This window comes from Vipera ursinii (genome assembly GCF_947247035.1).
Source record: "Vipera ursinii genome assembly, chromosome: 4".
In the NCBI taxonomy this organism is placed as follows: domain Eukaryota; kingdom Metazoa; phylum Chordata; class Lepidosauria; order Squamata; family Viperidae; genus Vipera; species Vipera ursinii.
In genome coordinates, this window is record NC_139514.1 from 55,397,096 (window position 1) to 55,412,672 (window position 15,577).

General features: G+C 44.3%; 1 protein-coding gene across 2 annotated transcripts in view; it reads right to left on the bottom strand.

Moving 5' to 3' along the window:
- The window catches only part of PRDM15 (PR/SET domain 15), a 58,252-nt gene extending 45,966 nt beyond the window's left edge, over positions 1-12,286 (bottom strand). For both annotated transcript variants that reach the window (XM_083361429.1, XM_083361428.1), the window contains exons 1-2: positions 12,250-12,286; positions 5,713-5,749 (exon numbers count right to left, since the gene is read on the bottom strand). In XM_083361429.1, the coding sequence (XP_083217555.1) occupies positions 5,713-5,740 (28 nt within the window). In that variant the 5' untranslated portion in view covers positions 5,741-5,749; positions 12,250-12,286. The remainder of the gene's footprint in view (positions 1-5,712; positions 5,750-12,249) is intronic.
- Positions 12,287-15,577: the final 3,291 nt, after the last annotated feature.

Genomic DNA, 15,577 nt, shown 5'->3' on the forward strand with positions numbered 1-15,577 from the left:
AGGGGTTGTCCCTGCCTTTTCTGCAGGGCCGGTAGAAGGCTGGTACAGAACAATACTGAGGGATACTGAGTGTAGATTAATGTGGAAAAAATTAAGTTCAACAATCAGGCTGCAGAATAACAAAATTGACCAAAAGTGAAGGGGGGGTCTGAATATTTTCTCAATGCGCTGTATGTAAGAGATCTCACTTCCATTAAATTCCTCTTTTGTAAGTTATTTGGAGACAAGGGCTCTGTTTATTGTAAGTAACTATGAGAATGAGAGAAACCTGGGACACAATATCACACTCAAAGGAGCTAATAGCACAATAGCATTCCTTCCCCCACTCCGCATTCTGCTTTCTAGAACATAAATACTAAATAAAAATAATGCTGAAAGGAGTGAGGCCATCCATTTAGACAGAGCCGAGTCTTTCATTTGTCTACATTTTTTTTTTTTTGCCCAAGATGGCGGCGACCACGGGCGGCGTTCGTTGAGCTCTGCGGTGAGCCTACACAATGGGGACTGGTGAGGTTCACGAAAGCCCAGCCAAAGGGCATATTCGGAGGGGGGGTGTAGGAACAACAGGCTAGCACCGTTTCGCGGTGTGGAGCCTTTCCCCCCCCCCCCAGAGAAGTAGAAGCGGCAGCGGCAGCAGCCGGGCGGCCTGTAGCTTGCCGCCGATCAGCTGGTGCTCAGGATCAGCTGTTAGGCGCTGTGCTGATTGCTCGCTCTCCCTCGGGCGTTGTGGAAGCTTTTCAGATTGAGATGACTTCGGCAGCCTAGGATCCTGCTGCGGACCTCTGGATGGATCATCAGGCGCCTGAACTCGGTTGGAGGGCGCCATCTGCAGCCGTGTGGATCTCTCTGTTCCTGTCTGTTGCTCCTGGCCTTTCCGCTTATAAAATGGCTGCGGATTCCCGTCTCGGCGTGGAGGCTATGGGAGAGACTTTTCTGTCTCCTTTTTCTCAGAGGACGATGGAGATTTGGCTGCTTGAACCTGAGCATCTGACATTTATAACTGAGCTCCCTACAGCCCTAGAAATGGATTTGTGTGCTGGATGGTCTGCTTGCTACTTTCTAAGATGGACTGGATGCTGGAACAGGATTTGGGACATTTTTTCTCCTGTTCCCGTGACCTCCCTATGATGTTCCGGAAGGAGTCTAGGACAGGCCGTGGTGAGAGGGCGGCTCTGGACTGCTATGAATCCCCTGCTGGTGTGAGAGACTAGCAAGGTGGACTTTTGCTTCCCCAGCAACGCTGCCCCTATCCATCCCAGGCTGGATTTCATGGCTAGGTGAGAGGACAGTCATGAGCTCTTGTCTGGACCGGCTCAGGTGAGAGCAGAGCCGGATTGGCAGACTGCTGGATGAAGACACGTTCCGGACTTAATGTTCTTTACATCTGAACTAACATCCCATCAGCTTAATAACTTCTGACCCCATTTGTGAACAATGGCTCATATAGACAGTTCCATCTCATGGCTCGTTTACAATACTCTGGATCGGACTTGTGCGCCCTTAGAGGGGTTTCTCCCTCCTGGATACGACCAGCCTTCTTTTCTAACATTCCCCTTGATGACGGACCCAATTGCTGGGGCTCCGAGAGGTGGCTGGGCTTAACTGGGGGCCTCGAGTGGAGACGTACTAAGAGGCCCCTGATAAAATTTTTAGCCGGTTATTTTAAAAGGTTAGGGAGGGGGAGGGAGGGGAGGGGAGGGAGGGAATCTTTAACCGGCACTCAGTCTGGACCTGTTAGAGGTCCCGACGGGACGGGGTCGGGGGAGGTGGCTGCTGGTTCTGAGAATGTGGGGGTGGGGCTTCAAATCCCCACGGCGATAGGGAATGGCAGCAGGTGTTTGCGCAGAGGGCCATATCAACACCTGGGATCGCGCCCCCGCTATCTCCGAGCGGTGGCGCGTTCCGACCCTCCGGTTAGCACCCTCTTACCCGGGGATGAGGGTGATCAGGCCCCTGAGCTCAGGTTGGTCTATTTTAACGCTAGATCCGTAGTCAACAAAGCTCCCCTCATCCGTGACCTGATCGAGGAGGAATGTGCGGATCTAGCGTGCATCACGGAAACTTGGCTGGGCTCGGAGGGAGGGGTGCCTCTCACCGAGTTATGCCCGCCGGGTTTCCGGGTGCTGCACCAGCCGCGGGCTCAGGGCAGGGGTGGTGGAGTGGCAGTGGTTATTCGGGAGACTTTGTGTCCCCGGGAGGCCACCATTGTCCAGATGGCCGGGAGTGAATCCCTCCTCTTGAGATGTGATCCTCGGGTTCAGTTGGGCTTGTTGCTTACATACCTGGCGCCCAGCTGTGTGGCAACAGCCCTGCCTGAGCTGCTCGACGCCCTCTCAGGGTTGGCAGTGGAGTTCCCCAGGCTTATAGTCCTGGGTGACTTCAACCTGCAGTCACTGGGAGGGTCGTCGGAGTTAGCTCGGGAGTTCATGGCTTCCATGACAGCCATGGGCCTGACCCAGGTTATTGAGGGCCCGACTCATGAGGGGGATCATACTCTCGACCTGGTGTTCCTGTCTGGACAGTGGTTGGACGATCTGGGAGGGGGTTCCCCGTCCATCACCCCTCTGTCATGGTCAGATCACTACCTCCTGAGGCTGGTTTTCCGTCATGCCACCCCCCGCCGCTGGGCGGCGGAACCGTCCAGGTGGTTCCGCCCCAGGCGTCTAATGGACCCGGATCGGTTCCAGAGGGCGCTTGGGCCTATACCTATCACCCTTACCCACAGCCCAGTCGATGCTCTGGTGGAGGCCTGGGAAACGGCTGCCACCAGGGCACTTGACTGCGTTGTACCCATGCGACCTCTGACCCGGCGCAGATCCCGCTGGGCCCCATGGTTCTCTGTGGAGCTCCGGGAGATGAAGCGTCGGAGACGAGGTCTAGAGAGCGGTTGGAGATCCAGCCGATCTGAATCCGACCGATTGCAGTTAAGAATCTTTATAAGGTCTTATCTTGCGGCGATAAGGACGGCGAAGTCTAACTACTTTGCTGCCCTTATCGCGTCCGCAGATAATCGCCCGGCCGCCCTGTTTAGGGTGACTCGCTCCCTCCTTAACCAGGAGGTGAGAGAGGATCCCTTGCAGGGACGAGCCGAGGAGTTTAGTCATCATCTGGCGGACAAAATCGCTCGGATCCGGACCGGTCTGGACTCTGACTGGGCAGAGTCTGACGTGGAGGAATCAGGCGGTCTTGAGCACGTTATCTGCACTGAGTTCGACCCTGTTTCCCCTGATGATGTGGACAGGATCATGGGGAGACTGAGCACCACCACCTGTTTATTGGATCCGTGCCCCTCCTGGCTAGCTTATGCGGCTCGGGAGGGAACACGAGGCTGGTTCCATGCAGTAATAACTGCTTCTTTGAAGGAGGGTGTCTTCCCTGCCGCCTTGAAGGAGGCGGTGGTGAGGCCCCTTCTCAAGAAGCCTGCTTTGGACCCGGCTGTTTTAAACAACTATTGTCCAGTCTCCAACCTTCGCTTTCTGGCGAAGGTTGTTGAGAGTGGGGTGGCGCATCAGCTTCCTCTGTTCCTGGAGGAAACTGATTATCTGGACCCGTACCAATCGGGCTTCAGGCCCGGACACAGCACGGAGACGGCATTGGTCGCGCTGGTGAATGATCTCTGGAGGGCTAGGGACAGGGGTTGCTCCTCTGTCCTGGTCCTATTAGATCTCTCAGCGGCTTTCGATACCATCGACCATGGTATCCTGCTGCGGCGTCTCAGGGGGTTGGGAGTGGGAGGCACCGTTCTACGGTGGTTCTCCTCCTACCTCCAGGGCCGCTCGCAGTCGGTGTTGACAGGAGGGCAGAGATCCGCCCCGAGGTCTCTCATTTGTGGAGTTTCTCAGGGGTCGGTCCTCTCGCCTCTCCTGTTCAACATCTATATGAAGCCGCTGGGCGAGATCATTCGTGGTTTCGGGGTGGGGTATCACCAGTACGCTGATGATACCCAACTTTTTCTTTCCACCCCGAACCAACCCAGCGATGCCCTCTCCGTGATGTCCCGGTGCCTGGAGGCGGTTCAGGTCTGGATGGGGAGAAACAGGCTTCGTCTCAATCCCGCCAAGACTGAGTGGCTGTGCATATCGGCATCTCGGGTTAACCAACTTATTCCACCTCTAACGATGGGGGGTGAGGTGTTACCCCCCGTTGATAGGGCTCGCAACCTGGGCGTCCTCCTGGACTCACGGCTCAATTTTGAAGACCACATAGGAGCCGTGACTAGGGGGGCTTTTGCACAGGTTCGCCTGGTGCGCCAGTTGCGTCCCTATCTGGACCGAGACGCCCTACGCACAGTTACTCATGCGCTTGTTACCTCCCGTTTGGACTACTGTAACGCTCTCTACATGGGGCTGCTCTTGAAGACCACTCGGAGGCTTCAACTGGTGCAGAATGCGGCCGCGCGAGTTGTAATGGGGGTCTCCCGATACTCCCATGTAACACCTCTACTCCGCGAGCTGCATTGGCTTCCGGTTGCCCTCCGGGTGAAATTCAAGGTGCTGGTTATTACCTATAAAGCCCTACATGGCCTGGGTCCGGGCTATTTGAGGGAACACCTGCTGCCGGCATCAAACGCCCTTCGCCCAGTGCGCTCCCACAGGGAGGGTCTGCTCAGGGTGCCGCCGGTGAGAGATTGCCGGAGGGTGACACCCAGGGATAGGGCCTTCTCAGTGGGAGCGCCTGCCCTCTGGAACCAGCTGCCGGTGGAGCTGAGGACTGCCCCCGACCTCCGATCATTCCGCCGGGGCCTGAAGACCTGGCTCTTTGAGCTCTCAGGCCCAGGCTGAGGAGAAATTTTTAACTGGGGTTTTAAGTATACAGGGTCAATTTAATATTTTTTAATTTGGTTTTTTAACTTTTGTATGGTGGATTTTTTAATTCCCTGTAAACCGCCCTGAGTCCTCAGGGAATAGGGCGGTATATAAATGTAACTAACTAAATAAATAAATAATACATTAGGCATGTCAAACTGCCGGCCCGTGGGCTGGATGCATCACGACAAAACCGCGCCCTCCCCGTTGCCAGCAATGGGGGAAAAGTTGCAATACGTCGCGCGATGTCATGAGTTTGACATGCCTAGTCTGTATGAAAGAAAAACTAGCTACCAAAAAAGTAAACTAGCACATGTGTAAAATGGCACTAGTATAATACAAAGGCAATAAGTTAAAACTATTGTTTTGTTGCCACAGAAGTACAGGTAGTCCTCGGCCTCCAACCACAACTGAGACCAAAATTTATGTTGTTAAGTGAGAGAGTTGTTAAGTGAATTTTTTCCCATGTTATAATCTTTCTTGCCACAGTTGTTAAGTGAATCACTGCAGTTGTTAGCTTAATAACACGGTTGTTAAATGAATTTGGCTTTGCCATTGCATTTTCTTGTGAAAAAAGGTGATCACATGACCCTGGGACACTGCAACCAGCATAAATATGAACCAATCACCAAGCATGCAAATTTTCTTTACATGACAATTTGATTATGAAAGTCATATGAAAAATGGTCATAAGTCACTTTTTTCAGTGCCACTGTACCTTTGAATGATCACTAAACGAAAGTACAATGGTCATATGGTTAAGTCAAACGGTTGTTAGTTGAGGACTACCTGTATCCTCCCTACATTTACTCTATTAAATGACTAATGTAGAACAGAATGACAAATTCAATTTTAACAGCACAAAAAAATCATAGCAATGATTTATTCTTTCTTCTTGAGCACTTACATATAAAGTCGCTGCCTTCTTCAGCCATTTCTGGTATCTGTCAAAACCAAAAGGACAGAAATATCAATCAGATCACTAGAATATCTTCCATAGGGTTTCCTGCTTTAAAATGAGTAAAATGAAATATCTCCAATGATATACTCTCTCTGATCTGATTTTCTGTTATCTATAGGCTTATATTAAGGACTGTCTGAATTACATAAGAATTCCAAAAGAAATACTGTTTCCAGAAAGAAAAATATATGTATTTCCTTATATGGAATGAGAATATACCAATGTTTATTTTATTTTTTGTCGGTAATACAAAACTCAGTTCCGCATGTGTGACTGACCAGCCATGTTATCCATGTTACTTAAAAATCTCATCTTGAATTGAATTGAACACTTTATTTGGCCAAGTGTGATTAGACACAAAAGGAATATATTGTGATATAGTCAATATTATGAAATTCCTTATGGGTATAGGAATTGCTCAACAGTGGTATATACATTTAAGTAAGTAAGTAAGTAAGTAAATAAGCAATGTAAATTGCAGACTTCTAACGTCTCCCAATGCCTTTTCTTGAGTTGCAAGATTTCTAAGCACTTGTGATGCAATTACCAATCCTTGAACTGTCAGACATTTGTTCTCCTAATTACTGAGTAAGAGAGAAAGAGTAAGGGATGAGGAATGTCACTAGATTATTTTTAGATTCAGATTTAGCACTCTCCAAGTGCTCAGTCCATGTTCAGAAACAGCATTTTGTTTCATGAGTACAGAGAAGAGGTTGTGACCATCAGGAGCACTTCCTTCCACTTCAACCCATCTTCCTCTTCTGTAACTGGGATCTGTCAGTCAGGTTAGCAGGCATGGAGGACTGCATGGAAGGAGAAGTCCAATCTTCTTTTCTGCAGCCCAAACCCAAAATACTACTGGAGAACAGTGCCCAGTAACTAGAAGGGAGAATGTGTACCCAGAGCAGCCTAAAGTGGAGATAAGCAGCTCAACTAATACTTGGCCTGATCACATCGTTGATGAAGTGTGCTGGATTGTATCTGTGGTAAAAGCTCTGCTTGGAGAAGAGGGGAAATATTACCTTAAAATTGAAACACTTAAAAAGGGTTGCTTTAGTCATCGACTGGGATTGTTACTGTATGTCTACCTGCCTCCCTCTCAGAAACACTGTAAGGCAGCATTTCTCAACCTTGGCAACTTGAACTCAACTCCCAGAATTCCCAAGCCAGCAACTTCAATTCTGGGAGCAAAAGTCCACACGTCTTCAAGTTGCCAAGGTTGAGACATGCTGCTGTAAGGGTAGTAAAAAAAAAAAAAGGTTCACGCCAATTTTTTTTACAGAGGTTTAGAGAAGCATCTTTTCACTTTGGAAAAAGTAGTGACATTTGGTAAATCTCCTGAGAAATATATTCTTGCATAGGGAAAAATCACAACAGGGAACCTGGCTGACAAACACATCCCCTCTGCCCCATAAACCTTCAAGAATATTTCCAAAACCACATTTCATAATATTTAAAACCATGTTATTTTTTTTTTTAAAAATGAAAGGAATATATTTCACAGTACTGTGTAAAACAAAGCCTTGGGTGTAACATCTATCTCTGCTGCAACAAAAGGATACTCCTCGAACCACACCTACTGTATCCCTAAAGTGACCAAAAAACCCCAGAATCATTTAACAGACAAGTGGCTAAAAGTGATGAAATCACCAGATAGGTAGAAATTTGCAGCCTGTCCAAAATACCCCCATTATTTTACAGTGCAGGTCAATTCAAAGTATGCAAGCCAGTCCTTTAACAAACATACAATGTACGTTAATTTAAAAAAAACCCTCATGTGAAGAAAAATGATTTAATGCAGAAAATAAAAATAAAGGAGAATATCTGTAACTCCAGGTTGAAATGAGGGGTCTTTGGTGCTCTCTGAGCTTGCTTGTTTTCTTGTAGATGTTTCATTATCCAAACTAGGTAACCGCATCAGTGCTATTAGCACTAAGAAAACAACTAGGTTCAGAGAGCACCGAGACCCAGCAGAAAATAAGAGAAGGAGAGGAATAAATCATAACAAACTTATTAACAAACTGTTTCTTGTTTATTAGATTTATATACCACCTTTAGAACAAGAAACAGTATATACAGTACACCACACAACAGCATCTGTGAGATAGGTTTGGTTGGCAAAGAGTGACTTGCTCAATATTGCCCAGTGAACTTCTGTAGCTGAGAGTGGACTGCAACATGGGTCTCCACCAACTCCTAGTCCAGCATATTAAACATACCACACTTTTCAAGCAAATACAGCCGTGCAAAGGAGCACATATTTCAATGGAGCTAAACTATTTCTCCAAATTGTTATATGGATTGCAAAGGGTATTCTTTGCAATCCAAATGTTTGTAGAGACACCGTTCTAGATTATTAACAGGAACTGACAATAGAAGTGTTTCCTGTTGCCTGTATAGCCAACGGATATATTAAATGGCATTAAATACTATTTAACTATTTCATACTTGTTGACTAAAACCAAGGCTGAAAGAAATGGATCATTGCGTAAGACTTAATTCTCCAGAGAAGGTTTTAATGTTGGGAAAAGCAGAAGCAAACAGGACAACCAACAGCAAGATGGATGGTTACAGTGGCAACGGGTACATCTTTTCAAGACCCGAAACACTGACATAAGGACAGACTATGGAGGAAAATCTATCTGAATGGTCACCAAGAGTTACCACTAACTCAATGGCATGAAAACTTATAAAATTGGTAAATTATCTGATAGAGCTGACCTCTGAAGTTAGCTCATTTTACTCCAAAGTCTAATCTTGAAAGCAACATAAAAACATTTTGCTCTTTGTCGAAATAATATTGCTGTTGCTAACAGACAATTCTGTATACTGCATAGGAGCTTTTAGATGTAAAATTCTTAATTTTTGCTGTAGCACTTAAATTTTGCTCACCTTTATTCCATGAATTTGATTGTAGAATTATTATTATGAGTTACATAATATAGTCACACAACTGGACAGTAGTCAATTTCTTTCCTGAAACTTTGTATGTGCTACAAAAATACACTACCTCCTACCATTTCTGTAGAAAGATTTAGTTTGGATGGATGAAACATTAAGAATCTATTTAGCTGAAGGAAAAATTGTATCGACTGGTAACAATTCTGTAAAACAGAAGCCATTTTTAATCTCTGACAAAAGAACATTTGATTGTATGAGATTTAAGCACTTAGTATCCAATTCTAAAACAGAATATTACCTTCCTTTCAGTGCATAGTATATATGATTTTCTTTTTCTTTTAAATTGTACACCTCTATAGGATTCTATTATTTCAGCAGGGCTGATTCCCAGGCATGTTTTATAGTATTATGAATCTAACCCTAAGCATTTTTTTAAAAAAAAAACAAACATACGTATGGTTATATTGCTTGATTTTTAGAATTTTCATAGTGCAATCCTATACAAATCTCAATTGAAATAAAAAACATTTAATTCAGTGGAGCTTGCTTATCAATATTAGGGTAACTGCTATATTCCCTTACTGTTTTATATAACTACATCTTTGCTAGCTTTTGGCAATCATGAAGTGCTTTCATTGAAGAAAGGACATGGAGGGTGAGAGCTATGAAAACTTATTTAGTTCTTACAGTTTTAAAAGTTAGTTTTATAGTCAGATGAACACTCTCTGAGTGGCATAAAACCCATGATACATGAATACTCAGGACTAAATCTTAAGACTCCAGTGTGGAGGTAACTGTATCAGAGGCTTCAACCAGTAAAATTGCAAAAAGAATGTTGAACTGAAGTTTCAAAACAAGCCTCCTTAATTCTTACTCTGTTATAAGCTTTGGAAAATACATAAGCAAGGGATCAAAATTACTCTGCTTATTTGATAGCAGAAATTATGAGAATGGAGGGGAAAGAAACTATTAATCAATCTTATAAAGTTACACACCAACCAAATAACAAAAACAAGATTAATATATTTTACACTGAGATGCGGGATTTCTGTAAAAATCCTAAACCCTTACGTCCCTATTAATAAAATGGTTCTGTTACCTTTTTAAAATACTATTTTGAGAGACCAATGGTCAAATTCCAATGCACTATAAAAATGATAAGTCACTGCAATGCTTTTATTTAAAAACGATATATATGAATAGTGACACCAACTGAAGAAATAACATCAGTTGGTAAAAATAGTTCATATATGCATTAATCTGTTCAGTGGTATATTATTCTTCAGGCTAGGTAAGATAAATAAATAAATAAATAAATCTGAATGAACCATTTAACACCAACTCTAAACAATGCAAGATTTAAAATATAAACATATACTATAAAACTATTTGCCCAATCAACAGATTTTTGATTCATTTACATTAAAAATAAGATGAAATGTGGGTGGGAGATGACAGATTAATATTTGAATTGATTCCTGCCCCAAATCCACTTCATGTCTTACAGTACTCTCTTCCAGTATTTAAGGTTGCCTTAATTTGAAGCCTGAACAATTCCTTTAAAATGTAAAGAATCCTTGGTTGCTTGTATGAATGTGACACAACTGACCTCTACTGGCTCCAGAAAGAGTTACTAAAATCGTGTTATCCATTTATAACCAATACCAAGAGTACAGTAGATGGAATGTATCAGTGCAACTGAGTGGAAGAAAGAAAATTAAAACTATACTCACTTACCTGGAAGTAAATCAGTTAACAAATTTAGTTCTAAGTTCTAATTTAGTTCATTTACAGAATAGTAATTATGTGAGATTTTAGCAGACAACTGTTACTTTAGAGATGAGATAGAATTAGTGCTGCAATAAAATGAACTATAGGAAAAATTCTAGAAAATATAGGATATTATCTTATACATTTTAAGATGAAAATATGTCACTGCAAACCCAGACAGAAAACACTTCAAAATAACAGTCTGAAATAAAAGCATATATTCTGCTAAAATATCATATAACTATAATTAAGTGTCCCTGTCCAAATGTCATTCTTCTGGTTCTTCCAAAATACATGCAACACAGCATATTTATTAAGTTTTGTCAGAAAACAGTGAAATATGGCCCTAAATTAAAGTAAATAGCATAAAACGTATGTCCAAGCAGTACAGTCCCTTGAAAACACTTCTGATCTTTCATTATTTTAATTTTGAAACACAATCAATAAGATTTAATGGTGATTAATTGTGGAATTCTACAGTACACATATATTTAGATGTTCCACTGAATACTGTAGACAGAACTTGTCTTAACACGCCATTCGGACACTATTTCTCCACATATCACACTCGCTAATAAATCTGTAATCACTAACTCCATTATAGAGGAAGAAATGTTTACTACTGTGGAAGAATAGGAGATGCAAAATATGGTTTCAGAATATGTTTAATATTAACCACACCTTAAGAATTATCAAGTCGCTAGTGATCAATACAGTATTCCACTTCTTACTCTGCAAACATAAGAGTGAAAAAACGGTAAAAATATGTGCTTTGCTTAAGGTCCCAAGTATTCTTTCCATGGTTTTGCTTATCCATGCCATAGGCGCTTGGAGTTAACTTTGCATACTGACTGCACTTAAAAAGAACGAGATACGTTCGCTCGATCAAATTCCTTCATATGAAGTTGGAGAATGGACTTTTTGCGTAAAAGGGTCAAAGTTGGGTGGTCCCTTCCGTCTGATCGCTAACGATAAGCCCCTCGTGGATTTTGCAACAGGCTGGGTCGCAGAATTGAACAGGTGACTTTTGCAGCAGTGGAAGCGCTGCGTTCCAGATGTGGTGCGGTGCTGTTCTGAATACTGCCCTAGCCCAGAGACCCGATGCCTACGAGAGAACAAACGTTGTGCCCGACCCAGCCAGACTAGAGAGCGCCTGGCTTTTCTTCGCCGAGGATTCGAGTCTCAAGTTCGGGCGAAGGAAGGAGGAAAGGAAGGCTCCGAGGCGGCTCCGTCCTCCTCCTCCTCCTCCCTCTGCAGACGCCAACCCCTTGCCCTTACTAGGCTGGCGAGTGGTACCGACAAAGGCCCATCCCACCACCGCTCGTTTTGTGCCTCATTCTCGCTCCCAGGGTATCCCACCCGGTTCTGGCGCGGAGTTAAGAGGAAAAAGAAAGGGGAGGATGAGCGGAGGAGCTTCGACAGCCCAGGGCGGCGGCGGCGGCGGCGGCAGCAGCAGGAACAGGCAAGCCCGTCACCTCCACGTAAGGAGGCAGCGGCTTGCCTGGATCGGGCCGGGCTGGGGATCCGGGAGCGGCTCCGCCGGGTTTTGCCTCGGACCCACCTCACCCTTTCCCAGTGCGCGCGGCCGCTGGCGGCTCCTGCCTGTAACAAAGAACAGGCGGCGTGGAGGAGGCGAGCGGGACGGAGGGGAGGGAGGAGCAGGCGGCAGCACGGGCGGGGAAGGGACCCCGCCGCGCCGCCGGGGGAAACTCTACGGAGGGAAATCACCGGCACTGGGTCTCGCGCACCGGGCAAGGAAGAGTTCCTGGGAGTAAGAGAGAGACGCGGACCAAAGCGGGGGCTTGGCATTACCTGTTTTTGGAATGTTGATACCCGGATCGAGTCCGGACTCCAGGTTCCGATCCGAGCCGGAAGTCACGCGCCACCGGAAGCTAACGCGCGACGTCGCAAAGCATCATGGGAATTGTAGTTCGGGATGGGATAAAGTTGGGTTGCTCGGACTAGAACGGATGGAAAAGTTGACGACTGTCAGCCAAGCACAGAAAGGAAAGGGGCGAACGACTGCCTTAGTAGCTGCTGTGTGGTCATTAGAGTACTGGTTCGATTGCAACCATTCTATATCGAAGTCCGGGAGAAATTCTGGCATCAACAGAATGCGAAGGCACAGTCTTAGTAATAGAAGTGGATTGCCGTACCTAAAAGCAGTAGAGTGAATAAAACCTGATTACCTCCAATTTTTGATCAAGCGGACGAATATGATAAAGCTAGTTTGGTTAATACAGTTCCTTCAAGTTATCAACGAATGTTAACTGTCACTGGAGACTTGATTTTAAAAGGCAAGAATATGTCTTGAGTCGCATTCAGAATGGAGCTATTTTCAGTTCCATTTCTGTAATTAGGATATAAATTGAATGAATAAAGAAACTCCAATAAAACTGTTATTTCATAGTGTCTCAATATGAACATGGAGCAATACCTAAGGAGAAATTTCCTGACAGAACAATTAATCAATGGAACAAGCTGCTGGACAACCATTTCCTGCCTGAGCAGGGAGCTGGACTAAAAGACCTCCAAGGTCCCTTCCAACTCTATTATTATTATTGTTGTTATTGTTATTATTAATCATCGCACAGTCAGCCAGGTGTTCAGACTGGATTTGGCATTTTTGTCTACCTATCGAGTCCTGACCAAGGACCTGGGATAGGCAGATGTGGATGTTTGATGGTATTACAGATATCGTCGCAGGATAGAAGCAGTTCCTAGTAAGGCTGCCTTACTATAATAATAATTATATATAATTATTAATAAATTAATTATATATAATTTTTTATTATTATTATTTTATCACCATCATCACCACCACCACCAATATCATTGCCATCATCGCCATCATTATTACCTGATTTCCAGACTGAAGACTCATTTTCATCACTGTTGACCACTATTTTTAGAGGACAGGTCCTCAGTGAGACAGCTTTTTATCCCCAGTACATTATGGAGGCAGATTTGTCTATAGCTGTTTCCATTTTAAAGCAGACTTTTTTATTTTCTTCTGACACAAGCCTTGATGTATGAACAACTACAGTGCATCTCATTCTTATTGATGGTCAGGTTAGCTCCTGACCATCAATATTTGATGAGTATCTACTGGCCAGTTGAGGCTACTGGGGGGGGGGAACTTGGCCTCTGGTCACTGAGGTCCATCTTCCATGTCCATTCCAACTTGGGACACTGTAGGACAGACATGTCAAACTCGCGACGTCACATGACGTTGCGCGACGTATCAGAACTTTTTCCCATTGCCAGCAATGGGATGGGCGCAGGTTCTCTGTGATGCTCCGGCCCACGGGCCGGCAGTTTGACACCCCTGCTGTAGGAGAAACATCTGGATTCTTTAGAAGCATCTGCCCCATAATACTTGACCTGCACTTCTACCTTAGGCCCTTCTATCAAAAAATAAATGTTTAAGAAAGGACTTGTAGTTGAATTTGAGCCGGAGGGAGCTCTGTTGGTGGTTTTGTCTGAAATAAGTTGTTCTTTCAACAAAGAATTTTGCATGTCTGTGTTTTGCATTGTCTTTATTACTTTGGAAAGCAGAACACCATTTTACATATTATATGGGCTATTTTCTAGGTGCTGCTAACTGGCCATTGATTATCAGCACCATTACTTTCCAGCAGGGTTTACCAATCTAGTGTATTTGGGATCTGGGTTGAAACTATCAGTAGTTCTTCCAGTTACCCTGCCAACCCAAGAAGGACCAACATTATCCAAAGATAGCCCAACTGAGAGGGTGATAGGGTAGAAGATCAGGCTAGGATAAAATGAGAGGTAGCTCTCAAGATGTACCCTGTCAGTTTTCTCCTGCTTCACCCCAGCTTATTCTCTGCTCCATCAATGTGTCAAAAACTAGTATTCATATCTATATTAAAAAACTGGGTTGATGATATGGAGCATTTATATGACTTATGACTTTAAAGTGACATGCCTTAAGAAGAGCAATCTTCTCCCCCCCCTTTGCAAAAACACACTTGCTGATGACTAGTTGGATGGAGAAATAAAGCCAGGAGAATCTACTAATTAGTGCTCTTAAAGCTGTTCCTAAGCAAAACTGTATAGAGAGGACCATCCACAAACCGCATTGCTGAGGCAGATTACAACACGCCCATCAGAGCAGATCAAATTATGCTGGCAAATTTTTCTGCCAACTCAGGTCCTGGAGGAATGAATGCAGTCATGAGGAAAAACCCTGGACTATCTTTGAACAGGGTGACCTGGCTGACTGAGTATGCTTCGATGTAGGAACATCCCAAGAGGATAGTGTTAACTGCATAGTATAGTTGGTTGCTGCTGCATAATTGTTGCAGCCTAATAATTCTCTCTTCACAGAAACCTTCAAACTTGTCTGTTGCTGTAACGGAAGAAAATTGCTGGAAGAGATTTCACTGCAATCTTTTCCAACTTGGGCCTGCTAATGCACTAGATAAGAACTCCTGTCATTCCCAGCTAATTCCCTGCCAATTGGGGCCCCTTCCCATTCCTTAAGCCAAACCCTTACTCTATTATTACAGATACTGGTGGCTATTTTCATAAAATAGGGATGTGAATAGCCTGGGGAGTAGGTGAAGTTCATTTTCTTTTGAATGGAATGAGGGAATCTAGCCTTCCACAGAAGAGAGAAAAAAATAATGTTTCATTTTCAGCATTTCTATATTAGTAAAAGAGAAAGTAATTGAAGATTGTTTTCCAATTGTTTTCCTAGATTGAGCATGTGCAAGTAAATAACATTTTCCATTATCTATATCTCTATCTATACATTCCCATTTCATATTTATAGGTGGTCTGTGTCTTCCTCTGTTGACTACCATCTGCCCACACCTCTTTAGTCTGAATGACATCCTGACGTCCCCACTGTAGTCCCAAGTCAGGTGGAATGATGAGTTGATTCACTTTTAGCATGCAACTTGATGTCAACCATGTACAAAAAGTGGTTGATGGTAATATCACTCTTGAATTTGTATCCATATCTAGTCCTTGTGATTATCTGGTAGAGGGGATTCAAGCCTAACAGCAATGGGGATAGTGCATCACCGTGGTATACGCTGCACTTAATGGCTACTTGTGTGACCTATATTGAGTTGACTTCCAGCGTTGTCTTCAACAGTTACATTGAGCTTTT